Source organism: Thermothielavioides terrestris, chromosome 6 (genome assembly GCF_000226115.1).
Source record: "Thermothielavioides terrestris NRRL 8126 chromosome 6, complete sequence".
NCBI lineage: Eukaryota > Fungi > Ascomycota > Sordariomycetes > Sordariales > Chaetomiaceae > Thermothielavioides > Thermothielavioides terrestris.
In genome coordinates, this window is record NC_016462.1 from 2,668,957 (window position 1) to 2,687,897 (window position 18,941).

The 18,941-nt window shown below is 59.3% G+C and overlaps 8 protein-coding genes across 8 annotated transcripts; 2 read left to right on the forward strand and 6 right to left on the reverse strand.

Annotated features, from left to right (window-relative positions):
• Positions 1-371: 371 nt before the first annotated feature.
• On the reverse strand, positions 372-1,945 carry THITE_2124512 (uncharacterized protein). The gene has a single exon (XM_003658015.1). It carries the CDS (start codon positions 1,644-1,646, stop codon positions 456-458), a length of 1,191 nt encoding a protein of 396 aa, XP_003658063.1. The 5' UTR covers positions 1,647-1,945; the 3' UTR covers positions 372-455.
• A 1,965-nt stretch (positions 1,946-3,910) lies between these two features.
• Positions 3,911-5,387, reverse strand: THITE_2124514 (uncharacterized protein). The gene has a single exon (XM_003658016.1). The coding sequence runs from the start codon at positions 5,369-5,371 to the stop codon at positions 3,995-3,997; it is 1,377 nt and encodes a 458-aa protein (XP_003658064.1). The 5' UTR covers positions 5,372-5,387; the 3' UTR covers positions 3,911-3,994.
• A 1,789-nt stretch (positions 5,388-7,176) lies between these two features.
• On the reverse strand, positions 7,177-8,467 carry THITE_2124519 (uncharacterized protein). Its single transcript, XM_003658017.1, has 4 exons — positions 8,139-8,467; positions 7,986-8,044; positions 7,851-7,917; positions 7,177-7,765 (listed from the first exon to the last, which is right to left on the reverse strand). Exons 1-4 carry the CDS (start codon positions 8,164-8,166, stop codon positions 7,272-7,274), a joined length of 648 nt encoding a protein of 215 aa, XP_003658065.1. The 5' UTR covers positions 8,167-8,467; the 3' UTR covers positions 7,177-7,271.
• A 103-nt stretch (positions 8,468-8,570) lies between these two features.
• Positions 8,571-10,391, reverse strand: THITE_2124521 (uncharacterized protein). Its single transcript, XM_003658018.1, has 3 exons — positions 9,915-10,391; positions 9,228-9,850; positions 8,571-9,166 (listed from the first exon to the last, which is right to left on the reverse strand). The coding sequence occupies exons 1-3, from the start codon at positions 9,999-10,001 to the stop codon at positions 8,818-8,820; spliced, it is 1,059 nt and encodes a 352-aa protein (XP_003658066.1). The 5' UTR covers positions 10,002-10,391; the 3' UTR covers positions 8,571-8,817.
• An 83-nt stretch (positions 10,392-10,474) lies between these two features.
• THITE_2058340 (mitochondrial 54S ribosomal protein YmL47) lies at positions 10,475-11,339 on the reverse strand (the record flags this gene model as incomplete). The annotated part of the gene is made up of 3 exons (XM_003658019.1): positions 10,475-10,644; positions 10,698-10,839; positions 10,899-11,339. 3 exons carry the CDS (start codon positions 11,337-11,339, stop codon positions 10,475-10,477), a joined length of 753 nt encoding a protein of 250 aa, XP_003658067.1.
• A 271-nt stretch (positions 11,340-11,610) lies between these two features.
• On the forward strand, positions 11,611-15,335 carry THITE_2124524 (uncharacterized protein). Its single transcript, XM_003658020.1, has 5 exons — positions 11,611-11,907; positions 11,968-12,016; positions 12,070-12,111; positions 12,172-14,823; positions 14,880-15,335. Exons 1-5 carry the CDS (start codon positions 11,808-11,810, stop codon positions 15,211-15,213), a joined length of 3,177 nt encoding a protein of 1,058 aa, XP_003658068.1. The 5' UTR covers positions 11,611-11,807; the 3' UTR covers positions 15,214-15,335.
• Positions 15,336-15,721: 386 nt separating this feature from the next.
• THITE_2097885 (uncharacterized protein) lies at positions 15,722-16,993 on the reverse strand. The gene is made up of 2 exons (XM_003658021.1): positions 16,620-16,993; positions 15,722-16,546 (listed from the first exon to the last, which is right to left on the reverse strand). The coding sequence occupies exons 1-2, from the start codon at positions 16,926-16,928 to the stop codon at positions 16,103-16,105; spliced, it is 753 nt and encodes a 250-aa protein (XP_003658069.1). The 5' UTR covers positions 16,929-16,993; the 3' UTR covers positions 15,722-16,102.
• A 298-nt stretch (positions 16,994-17,291) lies between these two features.
• THITE_2124530 (uncharacterized protein) lies at positions 17,292-18,922 on the forward strand. Its single transcript, XM_003658022.1, has 3 exons — positions 17,292-17,500; positions 17,586-18,151; positions 18,215-18,922. The coding sequence occupies exons 1-3, from the start codon at positions 17,438-17,440 to the stop codon at positions 18,597-18,599; spliced, it is 1,014 nt and encodes a 337-aa protein (XP_003658070.1). The 5' UTR covers positions 17,292-17,437; the 3' UTR covers positions 18,600-18,922.
• Positions 18,923-18,941: the final 19 nt, after the last annotated feature.

The following is an 18,941-nucleotide window of genomic DNA, read 5'->3' on the forward strand; positions in this document are numbered from 1 at the left end:
TTGAATAGAACCAACAAAGTACGGGATGTGAGTCTCAAATCGGAGCAGTCCATGGCCCCGCGTCCGCGTTCGCGCCAGGTGGGTTATGTTGATGCTGGTATCCTGCGTATGCTACGTACGAAAGTGCTAACGACCGCCAATGCCCCCCCCTTCGCCGGAACGCCGTGTGATGTCCCCCAATCTCGGGGTATGTACTGTATGTATGTACTTGTCCTATGTCCAGGACAGGTGTATGTACCTTATGCATATATGTACGAATCGGCCAACCCCCCTGCCGATACATCATCTACAGCGCCATCGACTGCTCTTCTGTTGCCTCGTCCGATTTGTTTATCTTGATCCATTCTTGCAAGTTGGGATCCCAGCGGTGCCTGTGTGTCACAAGTCAGTCAGTCAGGTCAGTCAACCCTTTCTTCCTGTTCCCACCTCCCCCCGCACAAAATTGGGAAGGCCACTCACCCCTCCCACTCGGTCAGCACAAGGCTCTTAGCCCCGTACTCGGTGACGAGTATGTTCTCAAACTCCCAGGGCACCAGCGCGGCGACGCCCTCGAACTCGGTCTCGCGCAGCGGATACAGCTCCTCCTGCGTGTAGTAGTGGTGGTTCTTGCAGCTGACGACGCCCGGGCGCGCGCGCGGGTCCCGCTCGACCAGGCCGGTGATGTCGACGAACAGGCCGGTCTGCGTGTCGATCCAGCGGGCGTCGATCATGTTCAGCCCCGTGCCGCGGCTCACCCGGACGCTGAAGGGGTTGACGTCGAGCAGATAGCGCCGCTTGCCACCACCGCCGCCGGCGGCAGATTTCTTCTTCCCCCCCGCCGCCGCCGCCGGCAGGTCCTCCTCCTCCTCCGCGACCTCGTACTCGTGGACGCTGCCGTTGAAGCGCGCGGCCAGCGCGGCCATGGTGGCGCCCGACACCTGCGCGTCCAGGTCCCAGTCCCACGGCATGATCCGGCCGTTCCACCACCAGCCCAGCAGCGTGCCGTGCGCCAGCCACGTCTCCAGCCCCAGCGCCGCGAACGTCGTCAGGTACGACCGGATCAGGTGCCGCAGCACGCCCGCGTGCTCGTCGTACGGCACCAGCCCCCGGAAGAAGCGCGCGTCGTAGTGCGTCAGCGTGTACGTGCCGCCCGCCTCCTGGAAGTACTTGAACTCGGGCCCCTTGTACTCGGCCCCGTTCGGGAGCGGGCCGTCTCCTTCTCCTGAGGAGGAAGAGGAGAGGGGTGAGGATGAGGAAGGGTTCGTGTGGGGGCGAGATGGCGGTGGGGAGTGGGGGGATTGGGAGGACTGGGATGGCGGTGATGCTGCTGCTTCTGCTGGTGGTGGTGGTGCTGACGGATGTGAGATGGTTGGGAGGACGGTCGGTTCGACCCCCTCGCCCGCCCCCCCGTCCGCATTCGTGTTGGAGTTCGGTCGAGGCTCAGGCTGAGATGGATGCTCCTTCTGTGAATCCTGTATTGGTCTTTGTTGCGCTGGTTGTGATTGCGGCTGGTGCTGCTGGTGCTGCTGCTGTTGTTGTGAATATATTACCGGCTGGATGCCGCTGCGGGCGACGGCGGCGGTGCTGAAGATGGCGGAGAAGATGAAGAGGGTGGCAAGGAGGAGAAGGGACTTGGGGTGGAAGAGGAGGGCTGGGGACAGCCTCATGGCAAGATCGGACGGCGTCGTCCTGCAAACCCAACCGGGAGAGAATGAGTAGGCGGCGGCGGCGGCGTGCGTGGAGCGCCCGAGGATTCAACATAGGGGAGATATGGGGACGGATCGGATCCCGCAGAAAAGGATCAGGTCGGACCAGCAGCTGCATATCCAGGCAGGGCACGGCGATATGCGGCTCATATGAGGGCTTGGGCGAAGTACGGAGTACACTACTACTAGTAAGGTAATTAGTTGATGGCCGGGGAGAACCTGGTCGTGGCGTTCCGCCTCCACAGGGCGTAGGCCACGCGTCTGCATGGGGAAGGGGTGAAGGGGGGGAGGGCGGGTGGTCCCGTACACTAACTTTGTCGGCGCCGCGTAATACCGCTCAGCTCACGACGAGCGGCGCAACGGGATATCGACGAAAGTTTTGGGCCACGGGGCTAACAACCAACTAGGGCTTCATGCCAACTGATAACGAGCCGAGGAAAGAGACACACAGGAGAGTGCCTCTCTCTTGCCTCTCACTAGGTACCTACCAGTCACATGGCCACTGCCTACACAGACCCAGGACCCAGGACAGCAGACAGACAGACCTTGAATTCAAAAGGCAAGTCCCTCCCGGCTTGGACTCTCACGTCATGTTTGCGCAAAGCTTTTCTGCATCCGTGCTGTGTGGGCTCAGATAGTCAAAGCAGGCCCGGGTCCATCAAGCGTCGGTGCCTCGACGGTCCTTCCTTGTCAAGTTTCGGCCCCAATGGGCAGCTCGCGAGACCGAAGAAAGCCCCTTCACAAAACCCGGTTGAGCACGCGACCTGCTGGGGTTCGAAATTTCAAAGCACACGACAGCCCCGCCGACTCGGGTTCAGGCCACTCCCGCCCGAAAACCCCTCGATGCATGTTCCCGGCTGCCCGCCCTCCATTTTCCCCCTGCTTTCTCTGCTTCTGAGCTTACCCCCCGTCACCCCGTTCCCCACTGGACCGGAGCTCAAGCTCGTTTAACTAACTTAGCGCACAGCGGATTGCGTAAGCCTAACAGCCGTCTCCTGTGGTATTGCCCGCGTTTGCCCTCGTCGTCATTTTATTTCCAGGTCTGCTGTCAGCTCACGCGACAGCACCCTGCTCGTTCTGCGACGGTCATAGTTAGCGTTGAAGGTTTACGCTATTCGGGAGGTATCGCCGGAACCCGAATTCGAAGGCGGGCGGGAAATGCGAGCCGCCTGAGCGTGTCCATACACAGGAACTATTCCGTAGTGTATGCATTCCGTAGTGTTGAGTAGTGGAGTATACAGAATAGTTTTAGCTAGTTGGCAGGGTAATCAAACTTTGTTGGGATGAGGGGAGCAGCAGCCCTTGGAGATGCCGTCAACCACTTGCCCGTCCCAGCAAATTGCGCACGCGATGCGTAACCACTTTCAAATTGTCAAGCGATCGGTTTCAGATGCTCTATATTAAAAACAGATTTGATGCCAAGATGCCGGGAGATGCCAAGAGGCATAACGTCTGCCAAGCGGCGGGTGTGCCCTTTCGCCAAGCAAGCCAAGCCAAGCAACTCCCGGGATGCATGGCTGTTACGCATTGTGGATGGCATTTTGTCGCATTGCCCTTTCCTGCTACGGAATAACATGGAAGCTACACTAAGTGATCCGTATAAGTTATCAGCATCAGCGCCTGCTTGCGGCCCGCTGGTGGATGCCGAGCTCGCGCACACTGTAGCTTGCTGCGAATTGGCAATACGGAATACATACCAGGTATTCTGAAAGCTCCACCCAGGACGGAAAAATTTACCTACACTAGTATAGTCGAGATGCTTCAGAGGCTCTTCCGCGCATCCCAATCGCCGCACATGGTGATCTACTTCCGTAGTGTACATCACAAACGGTTTGTTGACACTAGTGGATGCGGAACTTATTGCGAACTGCCTTAATTACCTATCATCATCACTGTGAATGTTTTGGAACTTTACGGAGTATATCGCATGTGACCACCTACCACCTCGCTGCTCGTGTTCTTATCGCTGCTCATGTTCTCCTTAACTATCCGTCCCTTTAGAAATGCCCACGCTTCAGTTTCGAGGCATGAAGAATAAACCAGCCACGCCTTTCTCCCCGCCGTTTCGGCGCCCACATCCCGGCCAGCCCGCAGCAGCAGCAGCACCACCACCACCACCACCAATTCACCGTCATCGGCCATCAATCCTCATCCCGCCCATCCGCCACTCCCTCCTTCCGGATCCGGACGCAGTCAGCTTCCTTCCGGCCCTGCCACATCCCGTGTCCTCAAGCCCAACACGTCAACGTCTTGTCCACCACAGTACACTACACTCCCACAGCCAATCCTTCCCTTTACACTTATCCTTATCACGAACGACGCGCCCCGGGGGCCCTCAGCGTCGCAAACGGACTCACCGTCGTGCCGTCGCGCATCCACCGATCCAGCGTCGGTTGCGTCGGCGTCGGCGTCGGCGTCGCCCCTTCCGCCGGCGGCTGCCGAGCACCACCAATCATTCCCCCGGCCCTGTCCCTGTCCCTGGTGTCCCTGCTCGCGCTATCGCTATCCCTGCCTTGCACAAGCGCGTGCAGGCGACCCATGCCGGACCCACTGGCTGACGACGACAGTCGGTTGTTGTTTGGGGTTTGGGTCGTTTGGGTTTGGGTTTGGGTTTGGGTTTGGGTTTGCGCTGCTGGTGTTGGTGTTGTTGCAGATTCTGATTCTGATTCTTCTCCTCCCTTCGCACCCGCGCTTGCGGTCCGGTTTCCGGGCGGCGAGGTGCTTCGACTGAAACCAGTCGTTCCGGCTTTGGCTCTCGGGAATAAGCTGAATTTCCCTGCGCCGCTGCCGCCAGCGGCGAAGCGGGGAGGGGGCGGGTTGCCCAGTTGGAAGGGTGCTGCTGCTGCTGGTGCTGCTGTTGCCGCCAGTTGGCTGCGAGCGGCGCTGTTGTTGGCGCGCGGCGGGCCGTAGTAGCTCACTGCGTAACCCACGCCGGGGCCGACCGTTTTTCTCGGGATGGTTACTATCGTTGTGGTGGTGTTGTCGCTTCCTCCTGCAACGGCTGCGGCGGCCGGCTGCTTGATCACGTCTCCGTCGTTGGGGTTGTTGTTGTTATTGTTGTTGTCGTCGCTGCCGGCTGGGAAATTGGGCCCCTTCTCGTCCGTGCTGTAGGTGCTGCTGCCGTCGTCCTTCCAGTTGGACGCCACCGAATACGCCTTGTTGGACGTGCCCCTGAGTCGCGGGTACCCGATGTTTGCGTAGGCGCCATCGCGGAGCTGTTGCTGCCGCTTCTTGCGGCGGTGGCGGAGGACGAGCACGAACCCAATCCCCGTGAGTAGCGAGGACCCAATGATGCCCCCGACCACTGCAAGCGCCGTCTGCGTCACCGACAGCGCCGCCCCCTGCTGTTGGATTTGGCTGTTCGCTTGGTCCTGGAACCGGGTGAGTCTATGTACCTTGCTCGGCATGGAGAAACACTGATGACATACCCTGAGGGCGGTGGCATCTGCCTGCGCCTTCTGCGCCACGCTCGCCGCCGACCGCATCGCGGCCGCCGCGCTCTGGCTGGCCAGGACGAGGGCGCTCGAGAAGCTGGCTCCCATCGAGCTCGTAAGGCTCGCCATGCTCGCAGACAGCGCGCTGCTAGCGCTCTGCGAGGCGGAGCGGATCGCGTTGGAGATGGCCTGCTCGGCGCTCGAGCTGGCCTGAACGGCCTGCCGCGACGCATCGGCCGAAGCCTGCGACATGGAGCGCGATGCCGACTCGGCCGCGCTCTGTTGCAGGCGGGCGCTCGCCAGCTGCTGCTGGGTCTGGCTGAGCTGCTGGGTCGCTTGTTGGAGCGACTGGCTGAGCTGCTGGCTGGCCTGGCTGACGGACCGGGACTGCTGGCTCAGGAGCTGCAGCTGGTTGCTGAGCGCCTGGATCTGTCCTTGGTCTTGCCGACTGAGGAGCGACGGCGGGGGCGTGATCATGGCCCGGCACCCGTCCCGTACAACGTGGGCTGGCTCGTCCGGTGCCGATCGGAGGTCCGACCCATCGCGCAGCTCCGCTCCGCCGCCTATCCTTCTCCACACCGGCTCGGCCCCTCCCGCCTCTCCTCCAACTTCCCTCGGCGGAACCGGGGCCGACCCGGACGCCGCCCCCACACCGACCCAAGCACAGCTCGAGCATATCAAAAAGAGAAGAGAAAGACGCGAGAATATTAAAGACTTCTTGGCCATGGTGCCGGGTGGTCGGTGAATAAAAGCACAACTAATTAACCGCTCAGCATCACCGCCAGCGGCAAAATCGAAGCAGAGCAAACAGAGCGACGGCGGGCCTGGCGATCATCCTTTCAGCCAGAGCAGCCGGCAGTGCGGTCGGGGAATTAGCCAAAACGGAAGAAAGAGAGGCAAGAGAGCGGCCAGAAACAGACAACCCGGCGATGGCCGAAGGATAAATGGGGAGAGGGCAGGTGTTTGCATCGTGTTTTCCCGGACCCGGGTTCAGAGCGGCAAAGCATGACTTCCACCCGGTTTTTCGGACGTCTTCGGAAACGAAACTCAGTCAAGCGGTGGCAGATCCTACAGGCGAGAGCTTTAGGCTATGAGCGAGAGGTCGCCTGCCCACGCCATTCGCGGGTGCTTCGCGTTGCTCGGAAGCGGCTCGCACACCGGCACCGGCACCTCCAGTTTGACTTTCGCTTCCGCATTGCAGTGCGAGGTCTGCCACTGCCAGGCGTTGGTTGTTGGACTGTTGGATTGGGACGTGGTTGTCGTTGTGGCCTGCCCGAACTGCCCCCACCCCGGGGCATGAATGAAGCACACCCCGGAGCCTGCCGCAGATCGTGCCGGAGCCAGGCGGCCCCGGAGCGCACGGACACCCCGGCGCGCCGCGATTCAGCCCCTGAGCCGGGATGCGTGCGGGGTGCATGGGGAGGAGGGAGGATGTCCAAACTGACGACTGTCATGCTCTGTTCCTGAAAACTAGTGATGTCCCGCTGCCTGCTTTCGTCGCAACCCCTCGTGATGTCTCAGATGCGGGCTCGTTACCGCATGCAGAGCTCTAAGTAAGGAACCCAGTAGATGCGATCCAGGGCGCTGGCAGATAACCAGGCCACCGGAACCGAGACAGCCGAACCCGGTACGGAGTCCCCCCACCGCAGGCTGTCCGCTGCCATCTCGAAACATGAGACGACTCGACCAACCTTTGCGCAGGATCGTTGCTCTCTTGCGCCCCCACGCCTGAAGCAGACAAATGCCACCGCGAATTTTTTACAGACACCAGCAAGTGGTTAATCTATATACACCGAAGACACGATGTCCAAGCCCACACAGCGCCCGACCCTATATCACCAGTCCCTAAAACTTCGAATTGAAAAAAGCCAGCATTTCCGAACGCCAGACATGCACGCCCATCTTCATCTTTTCCGGTTCGCTCCCAGCCCGAGACAAGCACAAGACTGGCGCTCGCTCTAGGTCCCGAGGTCTGGTTTGCGGGCCCACGTAGTGCACCCAGGTCGCCTCGATTAGAACGACCCTGTGTGCCATCCACCCCGTCATCCATGTCGCTCATCACACATTCGTTTCCACCGCGTCCCTCCCACTCAAGAGTCCCTTCCTCAACAACGCCCCACTGCGCCCCCGTCCCAGAATCCCTCCCTAACATTTAAACAGGCAGCTTGAACTTCTCGCCCTTCATCACCTTGGTGTAATAGATCCAGAAGAAGTCGCTGTACAGCACGGTCTGCAGCACGCCGGCGACGACGGCGATGGTGTCGATCTTGTGGGTCGGCTCGGTCACGTAGCGGTAGATCCAGTTGGGGATGTACAGGGCGCGGTAGGTGCCGAGGGCGAAGAGGTAGTGCGCCGTGATGGCCTCGGCCTCGCCGGTGCGCTGCAGCATGAACAGCTGCGGCAGGATCGCCACCGACTCGAGCCAGATCGAGAAGGCCCAGAAGATCTCGAGCACCGTGTACCGCACCGGGAACAGCACCGCCAGCACGGCCGCAAAGCCCAGCAGGTACTCCACCCGGAACGTGTCCAGGTTCGGGTCGTTGGTCGGCCGGTACGCCCGCGCCATCAGGTAGATGATGTAGAGCTGGGACGAGATGAAGAGGATCTTGAAGATGAAGTTGTAGGGGGACGGCGTCCACGGAAGGTCTGGAAGGCGGGGGGAGCTTAGCGGATGCTCTTCCAGGGTGACGGGGGCTTCTTTCTGTGCGGTGCGAGTGAGGGCGGGCCATACCGAGATATCTTGTGATGTAGACGATCAGGTACAGTAATTGCGACTTGAACGAGATGCCGGAGCAGCTCTGCCGCGTGCTGGGTTAGTCACCCGTGCGCAGCGGCCCAATGGAGGATGGCGAGGGCAGGGGCGCACCTTAAGTTGCACGATCTTGTGCAAGAGGATGAAGATGGATGCCAGATGGGACATGTCCCCTATCGCAAATGGCACGCATGTCAGCCCATCTCTCTACCTCTCTCCAAGCCCCTTCCTTCTCCCAGTCATCCCTCCGAGCGCATGCATGCATACCGGCCACGCGAAAAAGGTTGAGCGGCATTTTGGAAGCGCTATCCGTATCGCAGCTTGTCCAGCTGCAGCGCAAGTCAATCAATCAATCGATTTCGATATCGCAGAGTTGAGGCTGTGGTCGTAGCAGCAGCCGTTGGATCGCTTCTCGAGGAGCAAAGGAGCCCGAAGCTGTCAATGACTGCTGACAAGCTTTGCAGACTCGGTCGGGCAGTCGGGCAAGTGTGAGCCGCAAAAAAGAACAGACCAAGCCTCCCAAACAAAAAGCCTGGCGTTGCGGCTCCCGGAAAGGACACGAACGCGTTTTGGAGCGAACGAATTGCTGATCCTTGTTCCACACCCGGCACAGTGATGCAAGCCACGCGGCAAAGCTGCAAGCTGTCAGGTCCCCACAAGGCAGTTGTCGGCCAATCACAACGCGGACAGCTGCCAGGTGGGTGAAAGTGCATGAGTGGGTAGTAAGGCTTAGGGTATCTTGTTCGTTACTGTGGTAGCGTTGAGCTTTCCTTCCTGTTTCTTCTTAAGTCACCTGGTCTCAGTAGGTTGGTTATGAGTGTTTGGACTTTCGAGTATTGAGTCCCAAACTCTGGGTAAAGCAGTGTGTGACCCATTTGTATTCTCCCATTCGGGCTGCGCAGCCTCCGAAGACCCCATCCGGAACGCCGACCCTTTCCCTTGGCCCTCACATGTCCATGCTCATAAGATACATCTCGTATATCCTCATAAACTTGGCCACAAACGCCTCCAAATGAAATATGACCTTCGTGCCCGTCTTGATCCGGTGCTCGAAGAAGGCAGACCACTTGATGACATCCGCCTTGAGCGCGTCGTCTATCTGGGGGATCAACTTGAACGTAAGCGTCCGCAGGATCGTGGTCGCCGGTATGCAGTGCGTCAGCAGGTCGTAGAGCTTGGACCGGACCTGCAGGATTCGGGTGGGCGTGCGCTCCTGTATGATATCCGAGGCGATCTGGCCGATGAGCGCCTCCCAGTCTGGCGGCGGTATGTCTGTGGTGTCGGTGACTTTCTCGCTGCGAGAGGGGGTTAGCGTCGAGGTCCTGATCGTTTCGTTCGAACACAGCGGCAACGTACTTCTGTGCGTGCACCGCCTCCAACATCAGCAGCGCCTTGCGCAGGTTCCTCCCGCTCTCCTCGGCAATCCTCTGGTGCAAGCCCTTCACTACGGGCCAGCCCTCCTTCTTGGCGGACGCGGCCAGCACGTCGCAGATCTCTTGGTGCGTCGGCGCCGCGACGCGCACGAGCAGCGTCCGCGACCGGATCGGCGCGATGATGTTCGCGGTGGAATTGGCCAGCAGAATCAATCGCAGGTTGGGCGAGTACTTCTCCATGGTCCGGCGCAGCGCGGCCTGGGCGTCCCGCGTCAGGTGGTCGGCCTCGTTGATCACCACCACCTTGAACCGCTGCTTCGCTGCCTGGTCGACCTGCTGCGTCTGCGCGACCTCCTTGAGCAGATCCTGCACGACGACCCTGTCGTAGTTGCCGACGTCCGAGGGGGTGATTTCGAGGTGGTAGATCGAGGCGACGATGTTGAACTCGAGCTTGCGGTTGCTGCTCGTCTGGAAGACGCGCGCGTCGATCTTGATCTTTTCGACGCCGGGACCGAATAGCTCTTTTAGAGTAGCGACGATCCTTGTCTTCTTGCCTGCCCCGGAGGGGCCGTAGACGAGGAGATGGGGGAAGTCGCCGCTTTGCGCCTGGAAGAGCACGATTAACAGGAGCCTCGAGAAAGACCGTCGCACGGCGCGGGGCGGGCCATACCAGCGAGCGCAACCGCTGAGACAGCTCCTCATGGTATGTGAGCGCGTCGAGGGATTTGGGCCGGTGCTTGTCGACGATGAGCGCCATTGTGGTGCTGCGTGGGTCACCGAAATATCTTGTTTGGCTTGGGAGCTGATGCTGGGATCGAGTGACCCGTCGAGACGCGTTTGGGTGACGCGCTCAGCTGAACTTCAATTAAGCAGGGCTGCCTTATCGCCGCCCTGATAAGGGGCGAGCATTACGGTAACGTTACTGTTCGTACGGAATACCAGCTTCGTAACTCAACGTAACACCCTCCAAGTGGCCTACACAGTATGTTCCATTCAGGTTGCTACAACCGAGAACGGGTAAGAGATACTGAGCAGGTTGGTCAACATGTAGACACCGAGAAAAACAGAGATCAGACAAAAGGGGTATATCGGCTGGGCCAAAACCTCATCACAAGATCTGTCGTGCCGTTGCTGTGATTTCCGGCTGGGTCCCAGAATTCTTTAGCTCTCCTTGCAATGGGCCGGTGTTAGTCTACATATCATACAACAGATAAAGCCGTCGCTCGCAAGCTATGAAGGAGGCGGTGCGGAGCTGGCTGTCGAGGCTGATGGTGATGCGGCAGCGCTCTCTGGTGCTGGGAGCTTCTTCCAAGGCCGCTTGAGGTCCTCCAGCGTGATGCCGTCTAACTTCGTGATTCCCACGACCGGTGGATCGCCCTTCTTCACAAACTCATACTGTCCTGTGGAACAGTCAGCTTCCCGACCAGGATGTCATATCAAAAGAGTGTAGTACCTGGCAGCTTGTTCCCGGCAAGGCGGAAGGCGTCCCGGATGACCTGCTCGTGGAGCATCCCCTTGATCTCAAAGATGATCTGGTTGACGGCGACTCGGGCCGCCCAGTGGTCAAAAGAGCCCTTGCCCTTACCCATTCTCATCTTTGCGCCGCACCCGTCAGCACGCCGTCAAGCTGCAAAGCATGGACCCAGGGCCTCACCTCGTTACCGCTGACAAACACGCCGACATTGCAAGCAACCCTCTTGTACAGCCGATACTTCTCGCCACGCAGACGCTGCTTGATGGTGTCCTCGGCGGTCTTGAGCTGCGCAGCGCTGATTCTGCGGTGGTGATCGCACATGCGCAGGCCGTAGTCGCCCCAGACCACGGTCGTGCCCTTCGACGACCCCCCGGTCGGCACTCTTGGCCGCCCCTTCATCATCTTCTTCTTGCGCGGGAGGTTCGGCTCCAGCCATGTTCCCGCCCGGGTCGCGGTGGCCGAAAACAACCGGACATGGTGCGGTGCGGCGGCCGAAGCGGCGAGCGGTGACGGCCGGAGAGCAGCGGTCGCGGAAGGGAGATAAGCATGGATGGGCGTCGCGGGCGATATCCTTAGTGCCTGCAAGGCACCAAGGAGCGCCGATGAACCGTTTGGCCTCATGGCGGTTGAATTGGGTGGGTTGAGCGGCCTTGATGGGTGCGGTTCCAGCACCCAGAGAGACCGCCTGCAGTCGCGGACAAATTTGCTTATAGCAGTACTTAGCCATGCAAGGGTATGTCAATCAATGCGGCATACCCCATAAGCGCATATCGTTAGCTATGCTACGCCTATCCACCAATATTATTTTAACGCGGCATGTCACGCTCTGGCGCGCTCGATTCGAAGAATTAACTAAGCCGAGCCCGCGTCGCCCTCCGGATAACAGTGATGACGGCGCGTCAGCGATCTCAAACCCCCGATCCCACCACAAGCGGTACAGGCTCCCGTCGCTGCCTGGGCCTCGACAGCAACGCTAAACAACAAAGTTAGAAGGCCATAAAGTTTGGCCTCCTTGCGTCCAGTATCTTCGTCTCGCCTTTCTACTTATTCCATCAAAGGCCACGCAATAATTTGCCAGTAATCGCCGTCATGCCTGATATTCGGAACTTCTTCAGTGTCAAAGGCGGTGCGCCGCCCCCGAAGCCTGCGCCCAAGAAGGAAGCTGAGACGGCGAAAAAGTCTCGAGGCAGTGCGTGTGTCCAAGTTGTACATTGGCCAGTCATTGGCTTATGCCTCTAATACAATCCAGAAGGGCGCAAGGTCATCGAGGACAGCGACGACGACGACGAGGTTGTTGAGTAGGTCTGCGCTAGTTGTGCATGCCATGGCCGGTTCTTAACACGTCCTGCAGAGCCAAGAAGCCAACCAGGACGACTCCGAGGAAAAAGGCGCCGTAAGTCGGGTACCGGTATGCCGTAACTGGTCCATGTTTGGTGTTGCTTACCGTGGACAGTGCGCCTACCGAGGTAAAAGGGGAAGAAACCACTGCCGCAAAATACTTCGCGTCGTCCAAGCCGAAGTCGCAAACCACCCAAGCAACGCCCAAGTCTGTGACGAAAACCCGCCAAGCCCCTGAGACCGAACTCCGTCTGAGTCCCAGGTCGAAGCCTCCTGCGTCGAAATCAACCGGGGAGCCCGTCCAGACTGCACAAAATGGCACCAAGAAGAAACCCGTCACCGCCTACAAGCAGCACGACCTAGACGATGACGACGCATTTCTGGACGACGATGAAGATGCCGGGGATGACATCTTTGCGGCGGATGTGCGGGGACGCGGCAAGAGAAAGAACGACGATTACGTCGAAGAAGAGAGCGAGGATGAGATACTGCCAAAGCCTAAACGAGTGGCTTCCCGCGCAACTAGCAAGCCCTCCAAAGCCGAATTCGACGAGGAGAAGACGAACACTCCCAGGAGCACCACCCAGAAAGGGCCGATCGCGAGCAGAAAACGCAAATCACCAGCTTCCGAGAGCGAGGAGGACGAGGGCGACGAGGATGTGAAGCCCGCCAAGAAGGTTGCGAAGCCCCGGGCCCCGAGGGCCAAGAAGGAGCCCGAACCCGAGCCAGACGATATCCGGGCAATTCTCGACAACGTGCCCACGGTTGAGGCGCCCGACGCGCCAAAACAAGATCCTGATGCCAAGTTTGACTGGCGCAAGGCAAAGGCTGGCGGCGGCAACACCGGGCCACCTCCCATGGCCGGTGCTGCCGAGATCCCTGAAGGCGAGGAGAACTGCTTGTTGGGCAAAACATTCGTCTTTACAGGTCTCCTCAAGACCCTCAGCCGGGAGGAAGGCCAAGCGCTGGTCAAACGCTATGGGGGCAAGGTCACCAGCGCTCCGAGCAGCAAGACGGATTTCGTCGTCCTTGGTGATGATGCGGGCCCTAGTAAGCTGCGAAAGATAAAGGAACACGGCATCAAGACCATCGACGAGGAGGGCCTATTTTACCTCATCAGGACCATGCCCGCTTACGGTGGCGCTGGTAAGGGGGCCGAGAAAGCGAAGCAGAAGCAAGAAGCGGAAGAGAGAAAGGTGCGCGAGGAAGCAGCCCGCATGGAGAAAGAGGAACAAGCCCGCCAGGCGGAAGCCGAGAAGGCGGCCAAAGCTGCTGCCGCTGCCCGCGGGGCGCCGGCTCCTGTTGCTGTTCAGGCACCCTCCCAGCTCTGGACGACGAAGTATGCTCCCACCCAACTCAATCAGATCTGCGGCAACAAGTCCCTCGTGGAGAGGATCCAGGCTTGGCTCCGCAACTGGCCCAAATCACGCAAATACAACTTCCAGAAGAGGGGTGCGGATGGCATGGGCGGATACCGTGCGATTATCATCTCCGGGCCACCTGGTATCGGTAAGACGACGGCAGCCCACCTTGCGGCCAGGCTGGAAGGATACGATGTTCTTGAGAGCAACGCCAGTGATACACGCAGTAAGAAGCTCGTCGAGAGCGGGGTCGGCGAGGTGCTCAACAACACTTCGTTGCTCGGCTTCTTCGCGGGGGACGGCAAGAAGGTCGACGCCTCCAAAAAGAAGATCGTCCTCGTCATGGACGAAGTTGATGGCATGTCGGCAGGTGACCGAGGCGGCGTCGGGGCGCTTGCCAAGTTCTGCAAGAAGACGGATGTTCCGCTCATCCTGATCTGCAACGACCGCAGGCTGCCCAAGATGAAGCCTTTCGACCACGTCGCCTTCGACATCAGGTTCCAGCGCCCAACCGTCGACCAGATCAGGTCCAGGATCATGACAATCTGCCACAGAGAAGGCTTGAAGTTGCCGGTGCCGGTTGTGAACGCACTGATCGAAGGCAGCGGCAGGGACATCCGCCAGATCATCAACATGCTGTCTACGGCCAAGCTCGACCAGACAACCATGGATTTCGATCAAAGCAAGGCGATGACCAAGGCTTGGGAGAAGCACGTCATCTTGAAGCCGTGGGACATCTGCCAGAAGATGATCGCGGGCGGCTTGTTCAGCCCGGCGAGCAAGGCGACACTGAACGACAAGATCGAGCTCTACTTCAACGATCATGAATTCAGCTTCCTGATGATTCAAGAAAATTACCTACGGTCGAAACCGGCGGCGCTAAGCGGCAAGGGCTACAACCCTCAGATGCAGAAGCTCAAGCACCTCGAGTTGGTTGACCATGCAGCCGAAAGCATCAGCGACGGAGACCTGGTTGACCGCATGATCCACGGCCCTCAGCAACACTGGAGCTTGATGCCGACTCACGCCGTCTTCAGCACTGTGAGGCCGTCGAGCTTCATCGCCGGCGTGTTCACAGAACAGGTCATGTTCACATCATGGCTCGGCAACAACAGCAAATACGGGAAGCTTGCCCGATTTGTGCGCGAGATCCATTCGCACATGCGTCTCAAGTCATCCGGCGACCACAACGAAATCCGGCAGCAGTATCTGCCTGTGCTCTGGCACCAACTGATCAAGCGGCTGGAGGTTGAGGGCAAGGATGCCGTGGAGGACGTCATCGAGCTGATGGACAGCTATTACCTGACGCGGGATGACTTCGATTCGATCAAGGAACTTGGCGTGGGACCTCAGTCAGAGGACACAGTCGACATCGAGAGCCAGACCAAGGCGGCCTTCACGAGGATGTAAGTTTGCCCCTACCGGACGGCGCCAATGCGAGCATGACTGACACTGAACTCAGATACAACGCCGCGTCGCATCCCGTGCCCTTCATGAAGGCCAGCAGCGTAGCGGCGCCAAGGAAGGTTGCCAAGGAAATGCCTGACCTCGAAGAAGCCATCGAGGAAGAGGACGAGAATGATGTCGCCGAGATTCCCGATGTCGACGAGGACGAGGAGCTCGACCTCAAGACGGACAAGTACATCAAGCAGCCGAAGGCAAAGGCTGCCAAGAAGACGTCCAAGAAAGCAGCCAAGGCCGATGATGACGACGAGGAGGACGAGGAGACTGGCAAGACGTCCAAGGCCAAAGGCAAAGGGGCCACCCGGGGCGGGGGACGGCCGAAAAAGGCGTAGTTGGAGAGCTGTGTACATCTTACCTTGGGCTAGCGCGCGTATGAGACCAGCCTAGCACTTATTGAACCGATTCACTCTGCGTGTTACAAGTGCATGGTTCAGCTGGCTTGTCTCCGGGCTTGTCGTGCGCTACCCCGTTGCCAGTCAGGCACCAGAGAACGGCAGTCGAGTTCATCGAGGGGTAGAAGTGGAAGCGCTTCTTGCTCCCTCACCCCTGACTTCCTGGGTTCCTAGGGAAGAGTCATGAACCCTTACTGTGGTGAGGGGAGTCGATGGGCAGTTTCCGGCATTTGGCCACCCACCTCATCACTGGACGAATGCTCCTCCAGAGTCGGCTTACTCACTTACTTCCCTGGCCAAGTCAGCAGCCTCATCCGTTCGTCGGTCGCGTTGATTTTTTGTCTCTTGACTGTGTCCTCCGCCACGACTGCTCCTACTGCCATCATCTTACTCTCACTCGTTGGTAAGAGCACTGCGCTACGGCTAGAACGAGGTGTGCTCTTGCAAGTAATGGCAAGCCCTGGAGATCAATCACACACCCTGGCTGCTATCGTATCCGCCAGGCAGTTATATCCCACCACAGCACTATATGCATTAAAGTAGCGTGTCTGAGCATGCAAGAGGTTCTGTATACCTGCCCAACAGCAGTCCTCATCTATCCTTTTTCCCTGCCGCATTCCATATGCTGCACCAACATCATGAGAGGAGCATTATACATGGGAGACCATGAAATCAAAAACGCCCCGCCACCCTGGTCCAAGATACATCGGCGCGTGCAAATAGATCCGTCCGGAGACTCAACAATAGTATTACACGCGGGGAGCGAGAGACGGACTCTCTCTCCCCGCAATTTGACTCCCTGGTGAAAAGGAGGAGGTCGCCCGCTGTTTTATTTGTTCTTGACGACGCCGACCTTGGCCGGCCGCAGGACGCGGCCGTTGAGCTTGAAGCCCTTCTGCTGCGTGTGGAAGACGGTGTTGTGCTCCTTGTCGGGCATGGGCGTCATGAAGGTGGCCTCGTGCTCGTTGGGGTTGAAGACCTCGCCGTTGGGGTCGAAGCGCTCGAGCCCGTGCTTCTTGAGCGTCGACAGCAGGACGGTCTCGGTCATCTTCAGCCCCTCGTACAGGTTGGCCAGGTCCTGCAGGTGCTCCGACTTCTCCTCCGCCTGGAGCTTCTCCTGCGGCACCATGGACAGCGCCCGGTCGAAGTTGTCGACCGACTCCACCAGGTCCTGCGCGAACCGCTGGATCGCGAAGTCCCGCGCCGCCTTCATGTCGCGCTCGGTCCTGTCCTGCAGGTTGCGGAAGTCGGCGACAGAGCGGAGAAACCGGTCCTGCGCCGCTGCCGCGTTAGCACTCGCGCCGTGGAAAAACGGTACAGGGAAGAAAGCTGCCAAACAGCCTTACCTTCATCTCCCGGAGCTCGGCCTCCTTGGCCTCTAATTGCTTCTTGAGTGCTGCTTCAGGGCTCTCGGCTTCGCCCTCCTTCTTAACCTCTTCTTCGTTGCTCTTGGGTTCGTCGGCCTTGGCGGTATCTGCCTTGGCGGCATCGGTCTCGGAGCTGTACCATCTTGCCCGCGGCGCCACGGCGATTGCCCGCACTACGGCGAAGGGTGTTTGGTAGGATTGGGCGAACGGGACGGTCTGCCGCTGCGTCCCCAGCCTGGCAGTGGAGCGGAGGGCTCTGGAGGTGGCCGAGACGGTTTGTCGTAGCATGGCTGCGTGTGTGGGAACTGCGGGTGTCGATACAGACAAAAGTCGCGTGCTGCTCAAGAAATTTTATGGAGGCGTTGCGAATCCCGGCTCTCGGCGGTTTGACCGAGCCCAGAGTTGCAGGCGGATCATTGACGGGCCGCCATCTGCTCTGGGCCATTCGCCTGGAAGAGGCATGCTACGGAGTGCACTAACCGAGTCCAGCTAGGAAGCTGTTTTGCGGGGTGTGCGGCGCGATTTCCTGCATTCACCCCCCCGCCCAGCAAGAAGGCTCCTCGCCTCAACACTCAGCTGACCAATCACACGTTGAACTCAGATAAGCTACTGCTTGTGTAACCCGCTGCTTTGTCTTGCGCAAGGTCGTCCGCGAACATCGCGCCGCAACTCGTGCCTGCGAGTTCCAACCTCACCGAGGTAGATGAGATTTTCCACGCAGCCCAAACCGCCTCTCTCGCGACGCTCGTGTCTCCTCGCTGGTAGCCACAACTTTTTCAACACATAAGCCGCCCAACATGGACTACGATCCGATGGTGATGGACGACGAGGCGTTGGGGCCCATGGTCAAAATCTCCCAAGTACGTCTTCGTCGCAACCATGGCGGCAGGCACTGCTATTGATCGAAGACGCGGTGATGATTCTAAACGCTCCCGCGGGACCCAGGCAGATTCGGTGCGAGTCAAATATGAGCTCTCAAATGTCGACTTAGCCTTCGCCAACTCGCTGCGCCGCGTCATGCTCGCCGAGATCCCCACAATAGCCATCGACCTGGTCGAGATCGAGGAGAACAGCTCCGTGCTCGCCGACGAGTTTATCGCGCACCGCCTGGGCCTCATCCCTCTCAACTCCGAGGGTGTCAAGGATATGCTCACCTCGCGCGAGTGCGACTGCGACGGCCGCTGCGAAAACTGCTCGGTCACGCTCACGCTGCACGCGAAGTGCACCGGCGAGGAGAACATGCACGTCTTCGCGCGAGATCTGGTGCCGACCGGCGAGCGCATCAATCAAGTCATCGGCACTCCGGTGCTCTCGGATGCGGAGGGCCTTGGGCCGCTCATCCTGAAGCTTCGGCCCGGCCAGGAGATCAAGCTCGAGTGTATCGCCAAGAAGGGCATCGCAAAGGAGCACGCGAAATGGGCCCCATCAGCAGCCATCGGATTCGAGTATGACCCACACAACAAGCTTCACCATCTAGATTTGTGGTACGAGCAAGATCCGAAGGCGGAATGGTGAGTGTTTCCCCTCTGCCCGCGTGACTACCGCCCTCAGTAGTCGCTGACCCAGTGGCGCAGGCCGCCGAGCGAATACGCCGAGTGGGAGGAGCCCCCGCAGGAAGGCGAGCCGTTTGACTACGACGCTGTGCCCAACCGATTCTACTTTAACGTCGAAAGCGCCGGCAGCCTCCCGCCCGACGCGATCGTCATCGAGGGCATCCAAGTAATCCAGCAGAAGCTTGCTTCGCTCATCAAAGAGCTCTCCGCGGGTGAAGGTGGCGACGGCATGAACGGCGACTACAACGGCCCTCGAAGCCCAGAGTACGCTACCGGCGCCGACGGCTTCGGGGGTTACACCACCCCGTTTGGGAACGGGGGCAACCAGAGCTCGTGGGGTGGCGCCGGCGGGACGACACCCTACGGGACAACGCCTTACGGTGCTGGCCATAGCGGCTGGTCGTGAGCTACGCGGCAGCTTCTGACGACGGCAAATCATATTTGCACGGTGCCGTCCACTCCCAAGAAGCACGCAGGGCTTGTTCGGGAGGGCATTCGCTGCGGAAAAGGCAGCCGACCTGGGGAGGGGACCCTACGTGACCTGGGTTCCTCTTGTCCAGACGCATCACCTCCGGCAGGACGTCCACTTGCCCGTGTATTATCCGCACAGCAACACGTGCACCACCGACAGCCTGCTCAACGCACGCCATGTGAGGGCCATCTGGATAGCAGGCTGTCCCTTGTTCTTTGTGTGTTGTATATCATTTTTAGATACCAGCAGGCGCTAGGGGCAAGCTCAGATAGGAGA